At 35.6% G+C, this 24,644-nt stretch overlaps 1 protein-coding gene across 1 annotated transcript; it reads left to right on the top strand.

Annotated features, from left to right (window-relative positions):
* The first annotated feature begins 1,591 nt into the window (after positions 1–1,591).
* Positions 1,592–24,067, top strand: Pglym78 (phosphoglyceromutase 78). The gene is made up of 5 exons (XM_089089404.1): positions 1,592–1,796; positions 6,069–6,172; positions 16,213–16,496; positions 17,562–17,671; positions 23,792–24,067. Exons 1-5 carry the CDS (start codon positions 1,700–1,702, stop codon positions 23,956–23,958), a joined length of 762 nt encoding a protein of 253 aa, XP_088945530.1. The 5' UTR covers positions 1,592–1,699; the 3' UTR covers positions 23,959–24,067.
* Positions 24,068–24,644: the final 577 nt, after the last annotated feature.

Below are 24,644 nucleotides of genomic sequence, written 5' to 3'. Positions count from 1 at the left end.
AATCAGAATGTGTCAAGATCCACTACTTTCATCATTTTTGTTTACATTTGTAAACTGAAATATAATATTTGTTTTCTCATTAATTGCTTTTTTCATTTTAGGCAAATATACAACACCAGACAAAATAATGAAGCACACTAAGGCAATTGTTTTGCTTATCTCATACATTAGCTTGTGACAGTAAAAATACGGATTATAATACTCGAAAGTTTTGTCCGCATAAGCCCTGTTGATTGGCTAGAAATGACAATTTGAAACTAAATTTGTAGTTTTAGCTAAGCACCGAATTTTAGATGTGAACGGTCGTTGCCTAGACATTGGATTCTGGCTAGACACGTGTCTAGATATGGGATTCTAGCTAGACATGCTTGTGAACGCCGCCTAAGGCTTTTCTGTAAGGTGCGCGATTTTAATGCTACTGATATTCAGGATATTAGAGCTTTGTATTTTAGTTACTGTAAATACATTTTATATCTTCCTTGTTCATATAGGAATCGTCATATTATTCAAATGTTTAGTGCAACTGATATATCATCATAGATAGATATCATCAAATCATTGTTTCTACTTACATGTTTTTTTTCTTCTTTTTTTACAGGTCTCTGCATGATGTGTATACATCGTGACAGAATAAAAGTCAAACAAGAAGCAATCATCCATAATGTCTTGGAAAGCTTTAGCTCTAATCCAAGAAGATTAATGCTAAAGTATATTGATGATTTATAATTTTTGGTGATTACTTATTAATAAAGATTTCATAGGTATCATAGAACTTGCTGGCAATGTAAGGTTTTGTGAGCTGCCAATATAACTTCAGCTCCCCCTCCCCCGCCCTTCATCACAGAATCGGCTGCCTTCCCCTAAGCAAGAAGCTATGTACGCCCATGCCGATGTAACTTCATTTCCCACTCCACCACACCATCGACTGCCCCCCCATCCTATGCAATATGCTGCCTATGCCCATGAATGTACTAAAGAACTTAAAATTTGAAGCAAATGGCAAGAGCCAGATTTGAAAAGCCTATATCGACACTAAATTTTTTTTTCCTAATAATTATTTGCTAATTCTACACCTTTTCATCTTTTGCCAGGTTCCTACAAAGATGAAAAATGCCCTTTTTTTCTAAATTCAAGCAATAGTGGCGGTGGTATTACGGTAGTTCAGAGTAAAAAGCAAATAATTTTTTAGGTAATTTTAGATGGCTTGCGAAATATTTTTTCTAGGAGATAAACTTTTCCCTTCATCTTTTTTCCTATAGTATAGTTTTGCACTTCATAAGAAAATTTGAGAACAAATAAGTCTCAACCTTAATAAACATTTTTTTTGGGGGGGGGGGTGGAGGGAATACAACTGTGAGGGTATTTAAAGTCGATAAAACTTTCATCTCTTCAAGTGGCTTGCTTGTTTTTTCTCTTTTTTTCCGTAGGTTTGGAGCTACTTGTGGCTCACGAGAATCTTTGGGGATAATCAAGATGGGAAACATCTCCAGTATTATTTTGCAGTATCCATCCTCTGTAATAGACTCTGGCATCTATTTTTTCATTACTGCCATCTTATGATAAATAAATATATTTTGTCCTTTTCAACCTTCAAATTTATTCTCTAAACTTTACTTGACTCCTGCAGATACAGAATAAAAACTTATCTCTTCTTGGGCTAGGCTATTAGTGATCATTGGTAAATTTGATAGCTAGAAACATGGTATACAAAATTGTTATGGTCAGGCATGGTGAAAGTGCGTGGAACCAAGAAAACAGATTTTGTGGCTGGTTTGATGCTGACCTAAGTGAAAAGGGTGAGTAGGCTAAGGTACCCTGGCTAAAGGTAGACTAGCCTATGTCTGTTTTTGAAAAAAGAATATCTTTTAAGCTTCAGGTGCGTATTTGGCCTAGGATTAGCCTATTCTTAGCCTTTAAAAGAAAAGATCAATTTAATCATTTCTCAGCAAAGGCTAAAGTAGTAGTAGCCTATCATATAGTAAAACCCCGATTTTAAGGGGCTGATAGTGATAAATATACACACATTCAAATAAATTATCTAGGAAGATATTGTATACATCATTTGATGGCTTTTTGTGCTCTGGTTTAGGTTAGTAGCCTAGATCTTAAGTTGAGAGGCTTCAGTAAATTTTTGGATTAAGTCACTGATGAGATAGCTAAATAAAAACAGCAATCTTTAGAGTCAGAATTCCATCCTGAATCCAAATATAACATTCATTTATGTAAAAAATGTATAGCCTAGGCCAATTTGCAAATATATAGCCTAGGCTACCCTGAGTTGTAGCTGATGTGTGCATTGCATTCTCCTTAGGTCACTTTATTCTCCAAGTTTAAGTAATATTTTGGGTAAATTTTTGGCAGTTCATATTCTTAATTTACAAATAAAGTGAATATACCACTCGATGCCTTGGTAAAATTCTACTTTAGCTACTTTTGGCTATCTTGGGAAGGGGTTAGGTTAGGAAAATGAGACTTCCAGGGATGGGTCTACAGGCTAAAGTGTGTCCCGGGAAGGTATTTTGAAATACATACCTCCACTCCTTCTCCCTCTAAAGGGTCCTGAAATTTGCCTACATGACAGGTCTATACCCATTGAAATTTTGACAAAACAACATTTTACCTTAATTTTCAGTTATCAGTTTCTTTTTCTCTGGTTTTAGCTGTGAAAATACAATTTCAGTTATTTGAGCAGAATTTTAAGACATATAAATAGTTTATTTCCAAAATTTAGGAAATGTAAAGTAAATATACTAGTCCTACTTGATGCCTTTTTTTATGCTGTTTCCAAATATAACAATCATTTTAGTTGGAAATGAATTTTACCCCCACCCCTTACCAATTCAGGATATATATTTGCATATTAGGGGGGTGAGGGTAAAGTTTACTTCTGATGCAAATTAGAGGTAAGTTTAACCTTTACCCCCACCAGAGGCAGATCCAGAGGGGAGGCTAGGGGGCACGCCCCCCCTCTCTCCTAATATAGTCTAAAGTTGTGTAATTCACTTAGGATAATTAACACAAATTTGTATAATTAAACTTGCTCCTAACACAAGTTTGTTAGATCAACCTATTTTGCCCCCCCCCCCCTAAAAAATCCTGGATCCACCCCTGACCCCCACCCCCCTAATGTGCAAATATATAGACCAAATTTGTTTCTAAACTATTATATTTTTATCATATTTTGTTTTATTTCATTAACCAAACTTGACTTTTTGTGTGGGTACCAGCTAATGCAACAGTAGCATTCTGACTAATGTTATATCCATTTCTAAGCTATCTTATTAGTGGGTTGATCCAAAAATTTACTTAGGATTTTGCTATATTGGAAATAGCTGAGCAGAGTAGAACTCTTAGGAATGAATTTAGAACCTGAAATATAAGTAAAGTTCCAGTTTAGAAGTTTCTTGCTGTCTTGGAAAGTAGATGAGTTAGGTGAGTAAAACTTGAGAATAAATCCTGGGCTAAAAATGTAGGTACTATCCCATTATCTGGGCCTTTCAGGTTAATCACTATAGACTAGGCAATGATAAAACCTGTTTTTGATGTCTTAACTGTTATAGAGCAGGCAATGATAGCAAGGTTTTCATTGTGTATATAATATTGAGCTGTGGTTTTTGGGTTTTAGGGGGGGAAGGTACCTAGGTTAGGTTTGGTTAGGTTAGTTTACATATTTAATATATGCAATCCCTTACCCAACACCCCCCTAATCTGCAAATATATAGGCTAAATTTGTGTTTAAACTATTATATATTCATCCTATTTTATTTCATTAGCATTAACCAAACTTGACTTTTTAGAGAGGCCTGGATAATGGGATAGTACCAAAATGTATCCTGAGAAAGTATTGCCTAGCCAACAAGTCTATACTTATCTAAATTCCAGCAAAAAAAGTCATGCCTTACTTGTAAGTTTTCATATTGTTCTTATTGGTTTTAGTCTTTTGAAAATCCAATTCCTGCAATTTTGATAGAATGTTAAGTACATCAAGTGTTTCCACCCCAAATTTAATAAATAGACTTGCAGATCATTAAAGTTCTGTTAAATTGAATTAAGGAAAAGTATAAGACTTGAAATATTCTTCTTGTGCATTATTTTGCAGAAGATCTATTTTGCAAGAATCACTTTTATAACACAAAGATGTTGAAGGTCATCAAAAGTTAGTGACCTCTGGAGAGAGGTGTAGATATAGGTTGTTGAAAATATCTTTCCAGGAGATCATTGAGACTGCCTTCCTGAGAGCTTTATATACACATATATGTGTATATATTTAATATATTTAATTTCCGACTTTATTTAATATATATATAAATGACATGGCAAAAATCCTAAACAACAAAGTAAGCCTCTATGCTGATAACTCAAAACTTATTGGTCGTGCAGACACAGCAGAGAATATTAAGTTGATCCAACTGGACCTCAATACATTCACTCACTGGACTAATATTTGGAGGCTTGAATTCAATGCATCAAAATGCAAGACTCTCCACCTTGGGAAGAAAAACCCACACACTCAGTACCATATGGATTGTAGGGATGGGTCCCAAAATGCCATTTCCAGCAGCCACGTGGAGAGAGATCTTGGTGTCCTGGTAGACGACAAATTGAAATTTCATATTCATGCACAAGCGACTATTGTGAAGGCTAATCAGACTCTTGGCTTAATCAAAAGAACGTTCACTAGCAGATCTCCAACTGTTACGACCAAGCTATACAAGAGTCTAGTTCAACCAAGGCTAGAGTTTGGAATGTGTATCGCATGCCCAATCAATAAGACAGACCAAGCAGCTCTAGAATCAGTCCAGAGGAGGGCCAGATGAAATGTATTAGAGACCACTATGATGTCCATAATCAGTCCAGATGAAATGTTTTAGAGACCACTATGATGTCCCTTATCCATCTGGTCTCTGTAAGCTTAGAATACCATCTCTAACATATCGTTGCAAACAAGGCAATGTGATAACAGCATACAAGCTTCTAAATGCTGAGGATACCATTCCTGGCCTTTTCCAACCGGACAATTCAAATAGAACTCGTGGTCATTCTCAAAAGCTTTTCCAGAAACAAGCCAACACCAGACTAAGGAGCAAGTTCTTCTCAAATAGAGTTGTCAGCTTGTGAAACTCCCTTAGTGAAAAAACAGTAACCTCTACCAGCGTGGATACGTTCAAGTCATGAGTGGATAGGGAGTGGCTCAACAAACCGTGGTGCACCATTTGGGATGCCACAGATGATGATTAACTATCATCACTGAAGCTGGCCGACACAGGATTCGTCCTATTGCTAGCAAGTGCAATTTAAGGTAATATATATATATATATATATATATATATATATATATATATATATATATATATATATATATATATATATATATATATATGTATATCTGTCTATGGTTATATGTGTGTGTGTGTGTTTGTTTGTGTTGCTTAACAACAAAGGATTGTACAGAGTCCCTGCATAGCTCAATCAATAGGTGAAAATAATTTTGCAAATTACTCTTACATCAGGAATTGTAAAAACTGTTTTAATTACAACTCCAAAATATTAAAAAAGACTATGTAGGGCCAACTGGATAAACTTATAAAGCTTATCTGTAGTTGAAGCCTGTTTTCTTTGGGATCTGAAATTTCTCCTCTTGAAATGACTCTGGGGTGCTGAATAAATTTATTTCAAGAAGAACAAGTATCCTGGTGTAGTGTTTTTTGGGAGATGTATGGAATAAAAAAATCTTTCCAATAGATATGCATTATATTTTGAAAGTATTACAAGCTTTGTGGTTTATGTTCTTAATTTTTTGGGGAAGAGGGTCTTCCCCTTGCATTCCCATATTGAGACCTTGAATGCTGCCCCTCTTAAATTATTTCTAGTTTGTATGAGTGTTAGAAAAGAATAGTTCATTTTATATCAACTCTTGGAATGGAAGAAAATAATTTTGGAAAAGGGTTAGAATGATTTTTAAACAGCAGAAGTATTTTTCCAAGTCTGAATAATTGTTGTTCAACCACATATAAAATTGAAATGCAAATGATTTCAAGAAGATCTTATATTTTAATCCACTGATTTAGGTATTGAGGAGGCCCATGCAGCTGGCAAGGCATTGAAGCAAAATGGCTACAAGTTTGATGTTGCTCATACATCAGTTCTGACTAGAGCCCAACATACCTTGAAAGTAAGAAACTTCTGCAAATTATCTTCTATTTTTCTTCTCTTTGAATAAGGGTACACTTGTGAGAGGGAGGGGGCGGAAACCATCTGTCCTTTTTTAAGTCTCATGTTGTAAAAACACCCTAATTACTGCAGATGAACGTGTGCTTTCTGAATTTTAAAATAAACTTTTCTTTTATGACAAATAAAAACTAAAAATTCTGATTTTCCACTTTAAAAATTTAATTAATATGGGTAAAATATTGGGGAATATATGGGGCAAAGTATTGTAAAGTTGGGCAAAGTGTGTCTTCAGTAAAAAAAGATTTTCTGGATTCCTACACAATGCCCAGATTTTTTTTTACCCTGCCTTGGTAAAATGAACTGTAATTAGTTGGTTTCATTTTCATTCAAATGAATAAAGGTTTCATAACTTCTTTACTGGCACTTTAGATGGAAACCTTAAACGAGAACAATAATTTGTCTTACTATATTTTAAACAATTACCTCAACTACAAAGTTTAGCATCACCTAAAATATGTTGTTTTTGGGGATTTTCTCAGGGTAGTGACAAATGTACTTAATCTTTTTAGCACATGTTTTTAAGGACCTGACATCTTTCAGATATAGCTGAGGGTACTGAGACTTTTCTAAGTAATTCTGGTAACTCATATGATTTATGCTAAAATAACTGTTGATTATTTTATAGGTTCAAATTTGTTGACCATTCCCCCATTCAGGTTGTTATAATGATTTGAATGAGTGAACCTTTTGTTTTTGGATGTTATATTTTCACAATTTATGCAGTGATTGTGTGACTGTTCTCCATTTTTTAGTGTACTGCAGTGGCGTAATTTCATCAAAAACCTGGAGGAGGAGGGCAAAGTTGGAGCCAATTTTACCAAATTAATTGAAAATGACAGTGAAAACTGAAAAATGAGTCATGTATTACCATAGATGCAAAGATATACTAAATAAAACTGACTTGTTTTTCTGGATGCTTGAATTATGCAGGCTTATCTTAATTTTGACAAGATTTTTTGCAGAAACCAATTTCAGCTGGGAGGGCAAGCTGAGGTCTAGAGGTGGGGCATAATTGCGTCTGGAAGGGACAGTTGCCATCCCTACCCCATAGCAAATTACACTTCTGGTCTATTAATCCAAGATATTTTAAGAGGTTCTCTAATGCATCTAGTTGGCCTTTTCCCAAAATTTTGTTCTTGTAACTATACCTGATAAAAATATAACCTTGCTTTGCCTAAGGAAACACTGCTCAACTTTGCGTGTTAGATTGTGTGTGCAATGGCAGTACTGATTATAATGAAGGCTAAGATGAGATGAGATAAATCTGATTTATCTCATCAGTCTGGTGAGATAAATCAGACTGATCTAGGGTTGTACTGACTTAAGGTTGTGGCTATCACTTCTGTTTCCCTAATGGATAATAAAAAAAAAGTGTTTCACATATGCTTTTTTGTGGCAAAACAAGACATAATATTCTCTGTATTTATTACCGGGTTTTCAAGTATACTTCAATATAGTCTGTTATTAAGCAGATAAAACTGCACCACAAACCCACATAAGCTTCCATGACTGGGAAACACAGTGGGTGACAAAAAATAAAAGGAAGTCATTTTGATTACACTATAAAGGTATGATGACTAAAGAAAAGAAATTACACATAAATATAATTTTTTTTCAATACTTTTGAGCATAGTAAATGAGTGGTACCTTTGAGCCAGCTTTGTAAAGTGTTCCAAATAATTAACGTTAATCTTTGTGTGCTATGAAAACAGATCTTACTCTAACTCAACTTGTCAGTAAAATGAATTTTTGCACAAGTGATCTTTGAAAAATGATAAAAAAAATTCTACTAATCTGGTTTTTCTTATCCCCCCCCCGTCCTGGGAAGGGGAAAAAATCGAAGTGAAACTTAGTAACTTTTTTCAAAGGCGTGGAACTTAAAAAAATGACGAATTTGAAACTACTATAAATTCAAGACAGATTCTTAAAAAATTCGGCAGTCTGAAAATTGTAGATTTAAGTTTATTCCTCTATAATGTTTTATTATTATTGTTGGTGTTATTTTCAACTCTTATAAGGCTTTGATAAGAGCAAGAAAGTCGAAATTAGCTTGAAATTCTAGCTCTTTTTTATTCCAGAATTTCAGCTTTCTAATCCAAAACGGTAATTATATCTATTTATCTTATTATTTTTTTTATTTCCATAACCACACCTTTCACCCTGTGGCTGGAAACGTGCCCGAGGCTGGGGGGGGGGTCAGAAATAACTAAGATTAAATTTTTGGTTTCTGACAGTGTTGTCACATTGGATTTTTTACACCAAACTGGTTTATTTTTATTGTGACTGGTGTGAGAAAGTTTGCAGCTGGCTTGTGGCTTAAAACTTGACTATTTTGATCTTGCTTTTTTTTTGGTGTTAACTGCTTTTTTTCTTTTCAAAGAAATTATTTTCTTTGGCAATTCATACTTCATTAGAATCTGGTACTTTTCAAGCTTTAAAACCAAGTTGCAATCTATGTACAAAAAAAAGTATCATTTGCTATCACTGTACTGGCCAAACTGTATGGTTAAAATACTGAATTACTTGAAGCAGAGTTTTCGCGATTTCCGAAACATGTGGTTTGACCTTGTCACCTTACAGTGGAAATTTTGCAATGAACTTAGCTATGCCGTTATAACTGAAAGTACAGTGTATTAGCTGTTATTACAGAGTAAGGAATAAAGAGTTGTCGGTAATTTATTTATATCCTCCTTTGCCCATTATCTGCTGGCCTTTCCGGGTCCTGACTAGCCTGAAGTTAGCAACGTTCTGTCTACAGTTGTTGTATATCTTTTAAATATTGAGGACAAATTATTGTCAGCAACTTTTATAAAGAAAGTAGGGTTAATTTGTATTGTAGGATCATTATGAGATAGCTAGGGAATAAACATACCAATGAATATATGTATCGTTGAATCCTCTGTCTGAACTGACGAGCACTGCCTGTGCATATTCATTTCAAAAACTTAGAGAACCTTCTAGTTTCCAGATTCACGAACTTTAAAGAACTAGGTTTGGTTTAGTTTATGGTTTGTTTAGGATTTGGGGTCTGGAAATTTTTGTGGGCAAAGTCAAAGCTTCAAAATAAATTGTTTTACCAATGCTAAACGCCTTGCTGGAACAGAAGTAAATAATTGACTTTTCTGTCCAACCAATACATTAGAGTAAGTACATTTAAAAGTAGTGCTGGATTTGGGGCAAAACATGGTCTGGCTTATTTTTTACTTGTTTTTACCCCTATTTGCCCTAGGCTATTAGTCTTGCGAACCATGCAAACTACCGAAAAGAAGTTCCTAGATACGTCTTTTGTGTTACCATTTCCTTTCCCCTCAAGGGCTCTTATAAAACTATTGAAATCAATAAAGTCATTGTCAAATGGAATATGAATACTTCAGTAACTGTTGTTTATAATGAACGACAATCATTCTATTATTAATACCTTCCAAACCTAAACAAGACATAGCAGTTTCCTTATTCACCATGAGCCCTACTCCCTGCCTATGTACCCCATCCTTCCTGACTAAGCAAATAGATTCTATATCACCTAATTTCATGTGTCCTACCCCTGGGATATGAGTTTCTGAAACTCCTAATAAGTCCAGTTCGAAGGGTCTGAATTCATCAGTCAAAATGTTAAATCGATATTTATTTTTTTAACGTTGTAACATTCCAAGTTTTAACTTTCATATTCTTTAAATCATTGAAATTATTATGGCCTCAGGAAAAGCAGTGGTCCCAGAAACAGTGCAGGACGAGAGTTAACATATCTTCTCAAGTCTACACGAAGGACTTAAGCCGGCTTAGACCCGGACAGCAAGAAATCCCTGGGACTTTCTTTTAAAGCGAGGCTTTGTGCAATCCTGGGCCCATCTTGTTTGCAACGTGGTTTTCCACACTTGGTGTTGCTCTTCTATTAACAAGCTTCGAAATTCTGCACAGACAATCTCATTTGTCCTAGGCAAATGGAACGACAATCATTCTATTATTAATACCTTCCAAACCTAAACAAGACATAGCAGTTTCCTTATTCACCATGAGCCCTACTGCCTGTCTATGTACCCCGTCCTTCCTGACTAAGCAAATAGATTCTATATGTCTACAATTAGCCATGTCTTGATGCAACCTATGCAACCTACTGCAAAATACTTGATAACTTCAATTCAAAATCAACGGATGTCTTTAGGGTACAGTCATAGTCGATCCTAAATATTCAATCATTTACCGCCTCATTTAGTTATTTAATGTTTGACGATGACCCCTCAATAATTTTATTCAAGAAATAGTAATTGATGTGTTTATGTGTTTAGCTATGGCTTGGTTTTGGGACAATGACTCACACTTATTAATGCTGATTTTGCTCTATTTTGGAAATGATTTCCGGACTATCGGGTTGGATGTACTATTTTGTCCTAGGTGATTGGTTGGATGAGCAAATTAAACAATTCTTGTGAATTCGTTTGTCATCGTCTTACCATATAATTACTGCCAGCAATGATTAAATACTTTTAAAAAGTTTCTAAGCACACATACAAAATGACAGGAAAGGAAGCTGGGCTAATCAAATTTGTATGTGGCGATTTGCATAAAGCAGCACTGCTTAATTAATTAGTCTCCTTGTTATAGAACATATCAGTTGAACATTTAGAACATGAATAGTATTCAACATATATTAGTTTGGACTAGATTTTTCTTAAACTAAATTTGTTTTTCCTTTGCATAGCTTAGGGCACCAATTCACAAAAATATTGGCTAGCAATTGTTTATGAAGAAAAAAATTATTTTTCAAAATCTAGAGGGGTTATTTTTCATTTTTTCTCCTTTTTTTAGAATGAAAATAGCAAACAACGGTTTTGAAACAAAATATGCATCTTTCAGATTCTAGGGGGAATTATCCTAGATTCTAGGGGCGTCCCTTATAGGTGCCAGGCTTAGTGAATTGATTTCAATCAATTACCAAATCGGTTCTCAGGATGTATCTTAATCAAGAATTTCCAAAACCACCACAATGCAAGTTCTTCAAATTTTAGCCTTGAGGGGGGCATATATTTAGGAGTGAGGTACAGCTTTATAAAATGGGCAATTATACGGAAAATTATAGATGTCGGAGAGAAAATGGCAGAAATCTCAACACTTTTGGGGGCCATAAGCTTGAACTCTTTCTTCATATGTGCTGATTAAGGAATGCTATGCCAATCTATTTTCTTATGCAAACACGCCAAAGAAGGGAGTAAGCAATTATTAGCGAAATCTTCATTTTTTTTTATTAATATAAAAGAGGTATTCTTTGATAGATCTTGGGAGTCGCTACTGACTTGGGTTTGTATTTCTTGCGCTTGCCAAATAATTCTTCCCTAGTTCTCAGCGAAGGTAATTGAACACATAATTGTCGGCGAGCGTTATAAAGTGATGCGAGTGGCAAATTTTTAACATAATGTTCAGATGATTCAAATTAATTTCTTGTATTACAATTTTCGTCGGAAAGCTGGTACAGTTTATCTCAAAACGTTAACGCTGCATAACATAGGGAAATTAACATGGTATTGGATTTAGGGACATTAACCTTAAAGTATTAAGATTTGATCTTGTACATGTAGAATTTTTTTTGTGAAAGTATATGAAAAGTGAAAACTTGACCTTTCGTCCTGAGACTAATGGGCCACGTTTGCAGTGCAGCACATATGATTATTCACAGGCACAAGCTTGTAGGTTTTGTTTTCTATTTCACGTTTTAGACAACTTGACAACTCCAGAAGTAGGCCTTGTTTGTACAAATGATGTAATCTATTCACCCAAAACTGGTTTTTATGGATTTCTTCTTTCTTTCTTTTAACTTTGACCTTTTGTGCAATGTTAGGCAAGAATATACAATCGTCCATTTGCATGTGATGTAATATCATCCCAGTGTACATTGTTTGAATGTTAATTTGTGTAATATTTGCAGATAGCTTTTTCAAAATCTTCCTTTAAAACAGAGAACTGTCTCTTCTTTTTGATGAAACTATTATTTACGGGGTATCCGGAGATTTGGATGGAAAAAAATACTCTAGTTTTTTTAACAGAATTAAAATTATATTGTTGTTTTCTCAAGTTTATACATCTTTGATAATCTAAGATAAAAGACAAATCATGAATAGATCCTGTCATTTTCGTCATTCTTGTGTTGAATTAATAATAAAACTTGTGCTTATGGATTCAATACACAATCTGCAATTGGTCATACCGCCGAACGCTGATATGCTATTTTCTGGTCTTGTTATTTTGCCGAGCTGCTTATTTTGTGCGCATCCGCTTTTAAGTTTCTTTTAAATCCCGTAATTGTTTGTATTTAATATTTGGAACACCCTTCTAGAATTTTCGCAGAAATGCTATTCCCTTGGCACAGATACATGCCAAGGCATACACACATGTACACACATGTGTGTACATGTGTGTCCAGATACATTTATATCCTTGAGATCTGAAATCGTCAGAACAGAGGAATTATACGGCAACTACAGGGAACTCGTTAGATTTTAGAAGATACTGGGTCCTGAAATTCTCTTCTAGTCTACGTGGCTACCTGGTAGTTTCTTTTTGTCCACTGTTTTAGGATGGGCAGACCAAGAAGAAATGGATCTTTTCCATTAAATGTATAGCACTACATACGGAATCTGCATAGGGTAACCGGTTTTTACAACGGTTAAAACAATAGAAAGAATATCAAGCGAATATATTTTATTAGGGCTATGTGTTTCCATCTGGGGGGGGGGGTGTATTGTCATGGTAATAGCTGTTGTGTTAAAAATGAGCATGAAATAAGGAATGTAATAATGTCATTTTTACTTTATGTTAGATTTGTATACAACCTAGGGCTATTGGCTATATGGGACCATCAGAAGGATGAGGGTAAACTATCACAAACACAACTTTAAGCATAAAATTTTTGCACTGGATTCTGATTAATGGATAATTATTCTGGGTTTGGTGTGTTTTGGTGGGCGTTTTCGGGGAGATTGTCTGTGAAGGATTTCGACTCTTGTTTATAGAAGAGCATCGCCAAGTTCTGAATATCATGTTGTGGCCAAGATGGACCCAGGATTGTACAAAGCCTCCATTCAACTGGAGCTCTCGGGGACTTTTTGCTGTCCCGCTCTAAGCCGGCTTAAGCACATCTGTGTGGACTTGAGAAGATGTGTTAGTATCCGTCCTGCACTGGTTCTTGGACCATTACTTTTCCTGAGGCCAAAATAATTCCAATGGTTTAAAGAATATGAAAATTGCGTCTTAGAATGTCGAAAGGTTAAAACATAACTATCGTACTACGTTCTGGGTATGACGTTGGTTGACTCTAGGATTAGAATCTGAGAGAAACTTTCCAGGAACAGTTGAATACTAAACTCGAGAGTATAACATTGTACAGTTTAAAAGATGAATGGAAAAATAGTAGGAAAGCAATTTTTGAAGGCGCTGATGGTGTCTTAGGAAAGACACCTTCTAGGCTTGTGCTAGAACTATTTAAGTGATAGATCATATTAAAATAAGAGGAATGTAAAGAAAGTGGGGAAGGTATTAAAATATGAACTTATAGCATTAAAATATTGTACTGGCATATTAATAAATTGAGAGGGAATAGTCAATCTGGACTTGTCCCAGGTAAAGATAAGAACTGGGCCCCAATTAGGGATTAGAAAGAGTTACAGGGAAAGATATAGAGGAGAATAAAAAAGTTTGTGACACCTTGGATGTGAAGGAAGATTTATTTTGTGATAAAGAATTAATGACAGTACTAAAAGAATTAAGAAGCAATAAGGCATTAGATGCTGATAGTGTGGTAAATGAGTTTTTTAAATATGATGGTTATGAGGCTAGAAATAAGCTATTGAAGATTATGAATATGATTTTTTGAAAAAAGGAAGTACCTAGCGATTTTTAAGAGAACTTTAATGAAACCCCTGTATAAGAAAGGTGATAAGAGTGAGTGTGGTAGTTATAGAGGCATTAGCTTAGTTTCTGCAGGAAGCAAATTACTTAGTATGATGATACTTCTAGACTTAGAGATGCTATTGATAAACTTCCAAGGAACGAACAGTTGGGTTTTAGGAGGGGCAGAGAGTGTTTCAAACAAATTTTCACTCTTAAGAACAATAACTGAAAAATACTTGAGGCATCAAAGAACTTTACTCCTTAGTTTTATAGATTATGAGCAAGCGTTTCATTTAGCTTATAGAAGGGCTTTAGCGAAGATCTTATCCTTATATGGTATACCAGACAAACACATTAAAGTGATTAGTGTTATGTACGAAAATAACGCTGCTGCGGTTAAGGTAGGAAATGAGGTTAGTTGCTGGTTTCGTATTAAATCAGGAGTTAAGCACGGCTGTGCTCTAACTCCATTTATACGGATCATGTTGACGGTAAGGAGCACCGGTAAGGTAATGGGAGAACACAGAAGATCAAATAGGGAAGGAAAACTTCCTTGGACTTAGATTACGCTGATGATTTAAGCATCCTAGATTAAAGTGTGAGCAAAGTGAAAGAACTTTTAGAAGTTTTGCGAGTTGAAGGACGGCTACAATAGGTTTGAAAATTAACTTTGAGAAAACTAAGTTGCTAAGGCTAGGAATAAGTGAAGATGACAAGGTGACGTTGAGCAACGAATAGATCGATCAAGTGGACAGCTTCACTTACATAGGTATTTTTTTTAGTGGGTGCAGTGAAGATATTAAAAGTAGAATAGTCAAGGCCTTGGGCGTTTTTTTTTTTTTTTTTTTCACAGTTGAAAAAAGTTTGGAATAATAGGAAGATAAGACTGCGAACCAAGATTAAAATTATTTAAGCAACAGTGATGACAGTGGTCAAATATGGTTCTGAAGCATGGGCGCTCCGAAAAACGGAGGAAGATTTGCTGCATGTTTTCCAGAGAATTGGCATACGGATTTTTTGGGTATGCGATTGACTGACCGTATTTCAAACAGTAAGCTGTACGAAAAAGGCGGTTCAATCCCGCTTTCTAGTGCTATAAGCGAAGAAAGATTGGGATGGCTAGGACAAGTTCTGCGGATGAAGGATGACAGATTGTCCTTTTCGGCCAATCGTCTAGGCCTAAACAAAAAGCCGGTCGTCCTCGGTTGGGGTGGGAGGATGTCCTAAAGAAAGATTTAAGAGAAATGGGAACTTGCTGGAGAGTGTAAAGAGGGAGGGTTTTGAATAGATTGGGATGAAGGAGGAGCGTACGTAGCTGTGTTTGCCTCAGACGTCTTGGTGCTGCGGTGAGTTGATGTTAGTAGTAGTAGTAATAGCTTAAAGACTACCATCTAATGGATATTCACTTTTATTTAGATCAATTGAGGGTTTTGTAGCATTTTGCTAGGTAATCATTACTGAGGGTTTTAATTGGTTTTCAATTATAAAATTTGCTTCATTCGTGCTATTTTCTTAAATTATTTTGTTTCTTTTGTTGTTGTTTTTTTTTCAGTTTTTAGTAATATATTTGTTTTGTATTTTGTTGCACGAAGTAGTTCGCTGAACGCTGAATGTATAAATAAATAAAATAAGCAGCATAAGAAGAAATTTAAATTCTATGTTAAATCGATAATTTCAATCTTTTTTATGTACGAGGAATCCTCAGGCCTGAGCTTGTGTAGTGTTAGAGGTGGCATCTGGTTTAGCAGTTTGTATTACTCGGCTTGTGGTTTCTTCACTGGCTAGAAGATTCTTTTCCTTTCCTCTCTATCTGTTTGCAAGTTTTTAACTCCTTTTCCATGAGCTGTAATCGAATTGTTTATTTTCCTTATAAAGAAAAAAAAACTAGTGGTATCTGCACTTAAAAGTACAATTGATTTAGCCAAATGTTTTCCATTTTCTTCATTTTATTATCAAGTAAATCGTTTTATTAAATGTGAAATTATTTGTGTCAAGTTTTTAGTTTTTTTCCTTGTTAAATAAAAACTAGTGGTTTCTGTGCTTAAAAGTACAGTTGAATTTGCCAAATATTTTCTGTTACATATTTCTTCCTCTGTTAAGGTGATTCTTGAGGAAATTGGGCAACCTGACCTCCCTATTGAAAAGACTTGGCGACTAAATGAAAGGCACTATGGGGGCCTGACTGGTCTTAACAAAGCCGAAACTGCTAGAATTCATGGTGAGAAACAGGTTCAAATATGGAGACGCAGTTTTGACATTCCCCCGCCACCACTTGAAGAATCAAGCGAATTCTACAAAATTATAAATGATGATCCAAGATACAAGGATGGACCTAGTAAAGAAGAGTTTCCAAAGTTTGAATCTTTGAAACTGACCATTGAAAGGTAATGTCTTTGACTTTTAAAGGGTTCCTAATTTAACGGCATTCATTTTTCCTTTAAAGTGAGCTGAAAAAACAAAAATGCGTTAATAATATAAGTGTAGTATTAAAAATAATTAAATATATTATCGACTGTTTTGTAGAATGTATGAACACCATAATTTTTTGAATCTCAAGATAGAAAAGCAGGCATTATTATTGTATTGGCTGAGACGTTTTATGAACGAATCTGAAAATTTCATTTTGCTCTATTATGATACAGTTTTGAGAATTCAGCAGAACAAAAATGAATGAAATTTATTTTGTTTATCTTCTTTTTTGTGCACTAAAAAACAGCTAAACTTTCAAGATAGAAGCGATATAATTTTGGAGGTTCATATATGGAACCATGGAAATAGCTTTAAAACACAGAAAAAAAACCTCAAAAAGTCGACTGAGAATAACTCATATGCAAGGGCTGACTATAGTGAGCAAGGCAGAAAGCGGTGACTAAATCACGGTAGTAGTGTTTTTGCTAGGAAAAGAGCTCTTTTGAAATTTTAGGTACATGTATGCACAATTTTGCTAGGCCGCAGTACGTAATATTTCGGGGTTTTGTCACTTGCGTATTGAGTATGTAGGATGATTTTTAATTTCCTTTGAATTTGAGTGAAATCAAAACTTGAGGAATAATCTATACAATTTTCTCATTTACCAGACAATTAGAACATAATCAATATCGTGTCAGTCAAATCCATCAATATCAATAGTCAAATCAGAATATATTTATGAATAAAAACCAGAGTCATAATTAATGATTTCATTGGTTACGAAGTCGCTTATTTGAAGTCTATGACTGATTATGGAAGTATCTGATTTAATTGTAATGTCACAACTAAGGTTGGGCTATCGCGGCGTAATATTGTTTTAATGTAGATATTTTTGGTATATAGACATCCCTCTGTAATCGATGTAGGCCAAGGACGTCTTAACTGTTTCACTTTTTTTGACCTCTGAATAGATATTATGTAAGTCCTATGGAATGCACAAAGTATTGTATTATAGTGTGTTTTTTTTCTCTTGATTTCAGGACACTGCCATATTGGAACGAAGTTATTGTTCCTCAATTGAAAAACGGAAAACAAATCCTTATTGCTGCTCACGGAAATAGCCTAAGAGGTGTTGTCAAACACTTGGACCGTAAGTGTTACTTTTTATGGTTCCATTAGGATTTTATTTTAAGTATGTATAAATTCGAATGTTACTCCAATAAGCACTATTGCTGTGCTGATTATTGCGGCGGAGTTTACATAAAATTGTACTTCTTAGTAATCCTGTTGGGACCAAGCAGAAATAAGAACATCCTCAAACAAGATGTAAAGAGGTTACATGAGAAGATTTAAAGAAAGTAGGAACCCCATAGGAGCGCAAAAGAGTGTATCTTTGAACAGATGTGGATGGAGGAGCGTATGAAAATGTGGTGGCACAGGGGTTTGGTGCTGTCATAAATTTTTCAGTAGCGGTGTGCTACATTTTATCTTTTTACATGAAAGTAAAACTAATGAAATCTTCGTGGAACTTTTTCTTCTTCTGTGATTCACACTATAAAATCTGATATGCAGTGCATCAAATTATGTTAGGTGGCCATTAGCTTGGGTGCACTGATAATTGATCATGGCAATAATAGCTAGTCTTCCCTAAATCGTTAGAGGTTGTTGATGAACAGTGGATAAAGATCCACTATGGGTCTTCATCCACTTAGCTCTTTCCTTTTATAGGCGACTGAATTACCTTGGTCAGGGATCAGTGCCAATAATTCCTCCAAGCTTTTAAAAATTAGGAATATAGCCAGAAAAAGAATATACATACGTATACAGGGTCTCTACTGTCAACTATGCCAAGTCAGGGTCTTAGGAACGATGCACTGGTAACGAAAATGTCATTGTAATGTTCAGCTTTTGTATTGGAAAATCTTATATTGACTTTTAAGGGACTTCCGCGTGACATCTGGAGTCAATTCCAAGATCTAAAATGACGACCCCCTCCCTCCCCCCAATGCAACATAATTGGAGACTGTAGGGAAAAAGAAGCTGGTCTTTTATAAAACGGTGTTTTGAAACCCCTCCTGTTAAAACTTATAGGCATTCCAGTTGTTAAGTAAGTTAGTACAGAAATTTAACCTAGGCAAATTTTAAATTACAAGAAGTGGATAAAATGACCTAAATGTGCAATATCTCTGAAGCATTATTTAATAAGGTCGAAAGTTCTCCCTGATTATTCAACCTTTAGGGGGTGTTATCCCTCACTCAGGTAGGGATTGGGGTAGATTCAAATTTCATACAACAATCCTGACTAGTAGTTGTATGAGGTTAAAATTAGATCTTATTTGAAAGAGGTTCCAGAGAGCTGCTTAACTTTTTCCATAAGCCCCATGCTCTTTCTTTGACTTAGTGGTTGTTATTTCTTATAGGTATAATAAAAGAAATGGATAAACATTTATTATTATTATTATTATTTATTGAAAACCAAACAATCACAAAACATGAGAAGACGAAGTAAAGGAAAAAGAAAAGAAGAACAAAACAAAATCTGATGAACAAGAAACCAATGACACATACAAACAACAAACGAAACACTATTGAATTAAAACATGGTACCAATCATTCTGTGAATCCAATTTTCGGTTATGTTTGACAATTAATTTATGGATTGGAAGATTAGGATCCGTAAGTTTGAATTTTGTGATTAAAGGAGAATTTCGATGCCAAGGAGGCAACCGAAGCAAATACTTAGCAAACCGAAAAAAATAGACTGGACTTTCAGACAATCAATTCTAGTGAACTTCCAAAATGGAGCAATATACAAAATGTGAGGGAGGGCTACGGCATTGAAAAGGCTAGCTAATAGTAGGCGGTTGAATTGAAGTTTTGCTGATACAATTGATGCATAAGAAACAGATATACGTCGTGTGAGATGGTCTAGGAGCAGGGATCGGGTGTGGCGTAGCGAGGAACCAATGGGAAGACCTAGATAAACGAGGTGGTCAACGGCTCTAACCATGGTATCACCAAGCGCTATAAGGGACAGTGGCTCACCTTTCTTTTCGTTCCACAAAGATCACAAAAATAGAACATTTAGGGGGTTGCCAGGAACCATCCCTGGTGCGGCCCCTAAAAGAAAAATTATTGTATTTATATTTTTCTATGATAGGTAAACGCTTTTTTTTTTTTGTCACTGTATCTGTGATAAGTAATTGACTTGTACAGTATATAATATAATTTTTCCTTGGTGAATGGGTCCTATAAAAATTTTACAAAAATGCTCAAAATAAAGATCATAATTTAAAAACGAGAAATTTCAGATTGAAAATAGAAATTAAAAAATTTGACCTAGTGTTAATGGTAACTTGGGTGCTTGACGTTGTTGTTAACCACGGAAAGAAACAATCTTAAATATTTGGGCAGGTCCAGCTCAAATACAAGGAGTTTTCAAAAAAGTGAGAGGATGAATTTGACTTCAATTAATTATGTATATATTTGTATATTTTCATTTTAAAAAAGTCAAATATATCCTCCCTCCCCTAGATATTGAAACTACATTTTAGCTCTTCCCCCTAAATTTTCACGTATTGACGCCACTGATCCTACAAAGAAATTTTTCGAAGGAGATCCTGTTTCAAGCGAACCATGCGATTACAGCCAAATTTTTCAAGTTTCAAGAAGAAAAACATTGAAACTATCTAAACAGATACTACGAAATTATGAAAAAAATATTCTGCATATAATGTAGTCAAGACCTACCAAAAAATCGGCCAAAATCGCTTAAGAATACTTTTCTTTACTCTAATATTAAGTTTTCACATCAAATCCTTAGATTTGGTAACTGATAATTAAAAATCTTTCATGATTTCGTCATAATTTCTTATATATTGCGCAAGTTACGTTAAAGTTAAGGGTGTGCTGACTTCCCACCACCTGATGTACATAACAGAACGTCACATGTGCTGTGCAGCTCCGCGACGCTTGGCACGTGCCCCCTGGTGTACAGTATTTCTGTGAGAGAGCGATCCTCGGTTAATGGTAGCATCTATTCTTTTCACCTGTTTGTGTCTGTTCAACGTTAATTTTTGAAGCTCCTTTGCTACGCTAAACCGACCATAGATTTTTTTCTTCTTAGAAGAATTGCAACCCTGTATGTATCTACGTGTCTTTTCTTTTTGCTAATATATCTATTTTACTTTTCAGTTTTTGTGTGCGTTTTCTTTCTTCTATTTCACTGAATGTTTTATTTTGTTAGTGTTGAAGGATGGACATATCGAAAGTTTTATAGCTTATTTTGCATTGTGTAAAATTAATATGAATTAAGGTTATATTGCACAACGTAATTAATATTCAGAGCGCTGAAAAATTTTCGCTTCTCCTGTCTAATATACTTAGTACAGTGGTTCCCAACCGGTGGTACGCTTACCCTAGGGGGTGCGCTAAACCCTCGTAGGCGATACGCGAAGGTCCCAAAATTAATTTAGTCTACATCTTTAAAACTTTTTTCTGACTCAGTTCCAACATTTTCCCCAAAATCAGATAGCCCATTATACGTAATTTCATACTCTTTTCTAAAACTTTCGCTTTCAGTAACCCGCTAATTTTTCTCCATAGCCGTAAGGTCTCGATCAGTTCAGTCACAGAAAATTTGAACCCAGCGATTTCAGTATCTTGTCATCTGTTAAAACACAAAGTTGGTGAATTGTGGTTGCAAATAAACATGGATAGATTCCTGATCAGGAATGACAAGAAGCCGAATGATGGTACCCCAAACTCAGAACCTGCACCTAAGAAGAAGAAATATGACGAATCATGTTCGGTCAAAGTGCGTCGATATTTGTCAGAATACCTAGGGCTCGGGTTTAGTGCGACAAAGTCTGATTCAGTGAATGCACAGTGCGTCTTTGTGGTCAAGTCTTAGCCAACAGTTCGATGAAACCTGCCCATATGAACCGGCATCTCAGTAATGTGCACCCTTCTCATGTCGGTAAGCCAATGGAGTTTTTCAAGCATAAACAAGAAGCATTCGCTAGTAGCTGTTTGGAAATTGTAAAAGTGGTATCATTTTCTTCCAAAGCTCTCCGGGCTTCATATGCTGTGTCCTATTTAGTTGCGAAACAGAAAAAACCGCACACCATTGCCCAAAGTCTGATATTACCAGCACTGGTGAAAGTCAGTGAAATAATGTTTGGTACCAAAACTGCAACTACCCTTCAGTCTATACCTGTGTCAAACAATACTGTTTGAAGAAGGATAGAAGACATTGCAAGCGATATTGTCATGCAAGTTGTTGAGCAAATAAAGGTGGCGAAGATGTTTACGTTACAGCTTGACGAAAGCACGGATGTATCAGGTGAAGCCCAGGAGATCATCTTTGTCCGATACCAAGACTGTTCTGACATAAGAGAAAATATTCTGTTTTGTCAAAACCTACAGTCAAGAACAACACGAGAAGAACTAATCAAGGTGATTGACAAATTTTTTGCAGAAAGGGGCATCTCGTGGGACTGGTGTCTATCAGTTTGCAGTGATGGGGCTGCCGCCCCAACTGGGAAGAATAATGGGCTCTTGGTCTGGATAAGGAGAAAAATCCAAGGGTGAAGTGGTTGCATTACATCATTCACGGACAAGCCCTTGCATCAAAACGGAGGAACGCACGTCTGCACAAGACCTTCGAGGATACTTTAAGAGCTATAGTCTTCATCAAAGCCCGACCACTGAACTCAAGACTGTTCAAGTCGCTCTGCCAAGAGATGGGTTCGGAACATCAATATTTACTTCTGCACACAAAAGTTTGCTGGTTGTATCGTGCGAAGATATTAAACCGACTTTTCGAGCTCCGACAAGAAGTTCATATGTTTCTTCTGGAGCAAAAGCCTGCATTTTTGAGAAATGCAGACTAAAAAGGGTTCACTGGTTTTCAAAAAGTGTTCACTTTTTGAAAACCAGGGCTGGGTCTGCAGTCTGGCCTATCTTGCAGATGTTTTCGACAAACTGAATGACTTGAATCTCTCAATGCAAGGTTCCTGGACAGACAAACTCTCCCTGAATTCGAAGATGTGTGCTTTTGTCAAGAAATTGGAGTTCTGGCTTAAAAAGGCTCAAAGAAACAGCGTTAGTGTCTTCCTGACCCTTGACAAGTTTGCGGACGATAGTGAAATCGCTAACCTCAACACAGTCTGTGATTGTATTCGGGAGCATCTGACAAAGTTGCGAGATAAGCTTGTTTCATATTTCCCATTGATTATAACCCAAGATAGAACCCAGGATTGGATCCAAAATCCATTTGGTGGAGATGTGGCCTCAAGCTCCGGTCTTAGTGACAAATTTACAGAGAATCTGATCAAACTTGCCACTGATCACACCTTAGAACTGAAATTCCAAAATGTAACTGTTTCCCAGTTTTGGTTAGAGGTGAAAGCAGAATACAAGGAACTAAGTGAAATCGCAGAGTCTGTTTTGTTGCCATTTGGATCCACTTACCTTTGTGAAGTGTCATTTGGGCAATATCATTGATCAAAACCAAACACAGAAACAGACTGAGTGTACAAAATGACCTTATAATTGCCGTTATTGACATCGAGCCAAGATTTGATAATATTTTAGCTAAAAAGCAGCCTCAGGTTTCTCATTGATTTTGTACGTACTTTTACACATTTGTGCACCGCCATATATGACAATAAATCTTGTGTTTTTGAAAATCTAATTTTTAGATAAGAAAAAAATAAAACAACGATTCTCAAGAAAGGGGTACGCAACCTTTTTGGGCCTTTGTTAGGGGTACGCGGAACGAAAAAGGTTGGGACCACTGACTTAGATTAAGTTGTTTTCCTTGTGTTTTCTGTAATTATACGAACTTTCGTGTGTACTAATAACTGCACTAATTACTAATAAGCAAATGCATATTTAGGATCACCATAAAAAGCTAATTCTTTGTTTGAATGTTATCAATAGTTAGGCTCTAATACTTTCGTTATTGACAACCCTCTTACACCTTCCAAAAATAAAAGTCACGTGGCGGTCGATTAAAACAACGTTATGTAGAACCCATAGTTATCTCAGGTCTTTTGCTTTAACTGACAGTGTGTTTAGAATTGACAACGGGAATGATTTTGCCATTTCGATAAGATTATATGGATCTTTTAGAGAGAGGAACGTATTTACTAATGATGCTTTTTTATCAAACAGTTCGTAGTAACGAAATGTAAGCGATGAGCGACTCGGCCCAGTAGTAACCGAAACTCCAAAAAAAAGGAATTTATATTCTTCTTTTTTTCAGAAATGTCCGAAGAAGCCATTATGGGACTGAACCTGCCAACTGGAATACCTTTTGTTTATGAACTGGACGAAAATCTGAAACCGATTAAATCTATGCAATTTCTCGGTGATGAAGAAACCGTGCGTAAAGCTATGGAAGCTGTTGCCAATCAAGGAAAAGCGAAATGAACCTTGTTTTTTTGGTCGATTTAAATCGATTTGTCAAATCTCTTTTCTGGTCTGAACGTGATAATGATGTTTTCATTGTTTATTTGTTTGAGTAAATGTTGTCCCTAAATTATCGTGTCTACTTTGCTGCATTTTTTTTATTATGTCAGAGATCTATGGAAAAAAACATCATGGTTTATGCATGTCGAATTTCAAGTGACTACCCGGACAGGAAGTTTTTTCAGGGAGATGAAATATAAGCATAGAAACTGCTTGATTTTGGGTAGTCTTATGACTACCTTAAAAAACTAAGCATATTCGATTAAGAAAAGTATTTGTTTTTTTTTTTATTGTAACAAGAGGTAGTCAGCTGGTGTCAACACCCTGTGGAGTGTTGCAGAAATTGTGACCCGTTAGTCATAGTTGCGGAACAACATCTGCAACTATATTTCACGGGTGATAAATGTGTATGATGCTGTGTTACGTTTGCTTGTGTGTTATGATTATTTTGAAAGGTCAACGGGTACTTGGAGAACTTCTATAGTAAGTTCTATGTGCACAAAGTAATTGCCAAAGTCTGTATTCGCATTGTTTTTGTTTTTACCTTTACTAAGACTGTGTACTATTTACTGCAGCTAACGAAACCTACGTGAAACGGTTTGTTGTGAAAACTTTGATTTATAAGATTAAAATCGAACATTTCGGGA

Source organism: Artemia sp. Qi Xiang Cuo, chromosome 5, assembly GCF_049724085.1.
Source record: "Artemia sp. Qi Xiang Cuo chromosome 5, ASM4972408v1, whole genome shotgun sequence".
Classification (NCBI taxonomy): domain Eukaryota; kingdom Metazoa; phylum Arthropoda; class Branchiopoda; order Anostraca; family Artemiidae; genus Artemia; species Artemia sp. Qi Xiang Cuo.
This window is presented reverse-complemented; position numbering and strand designations above follow the sequence as displayed.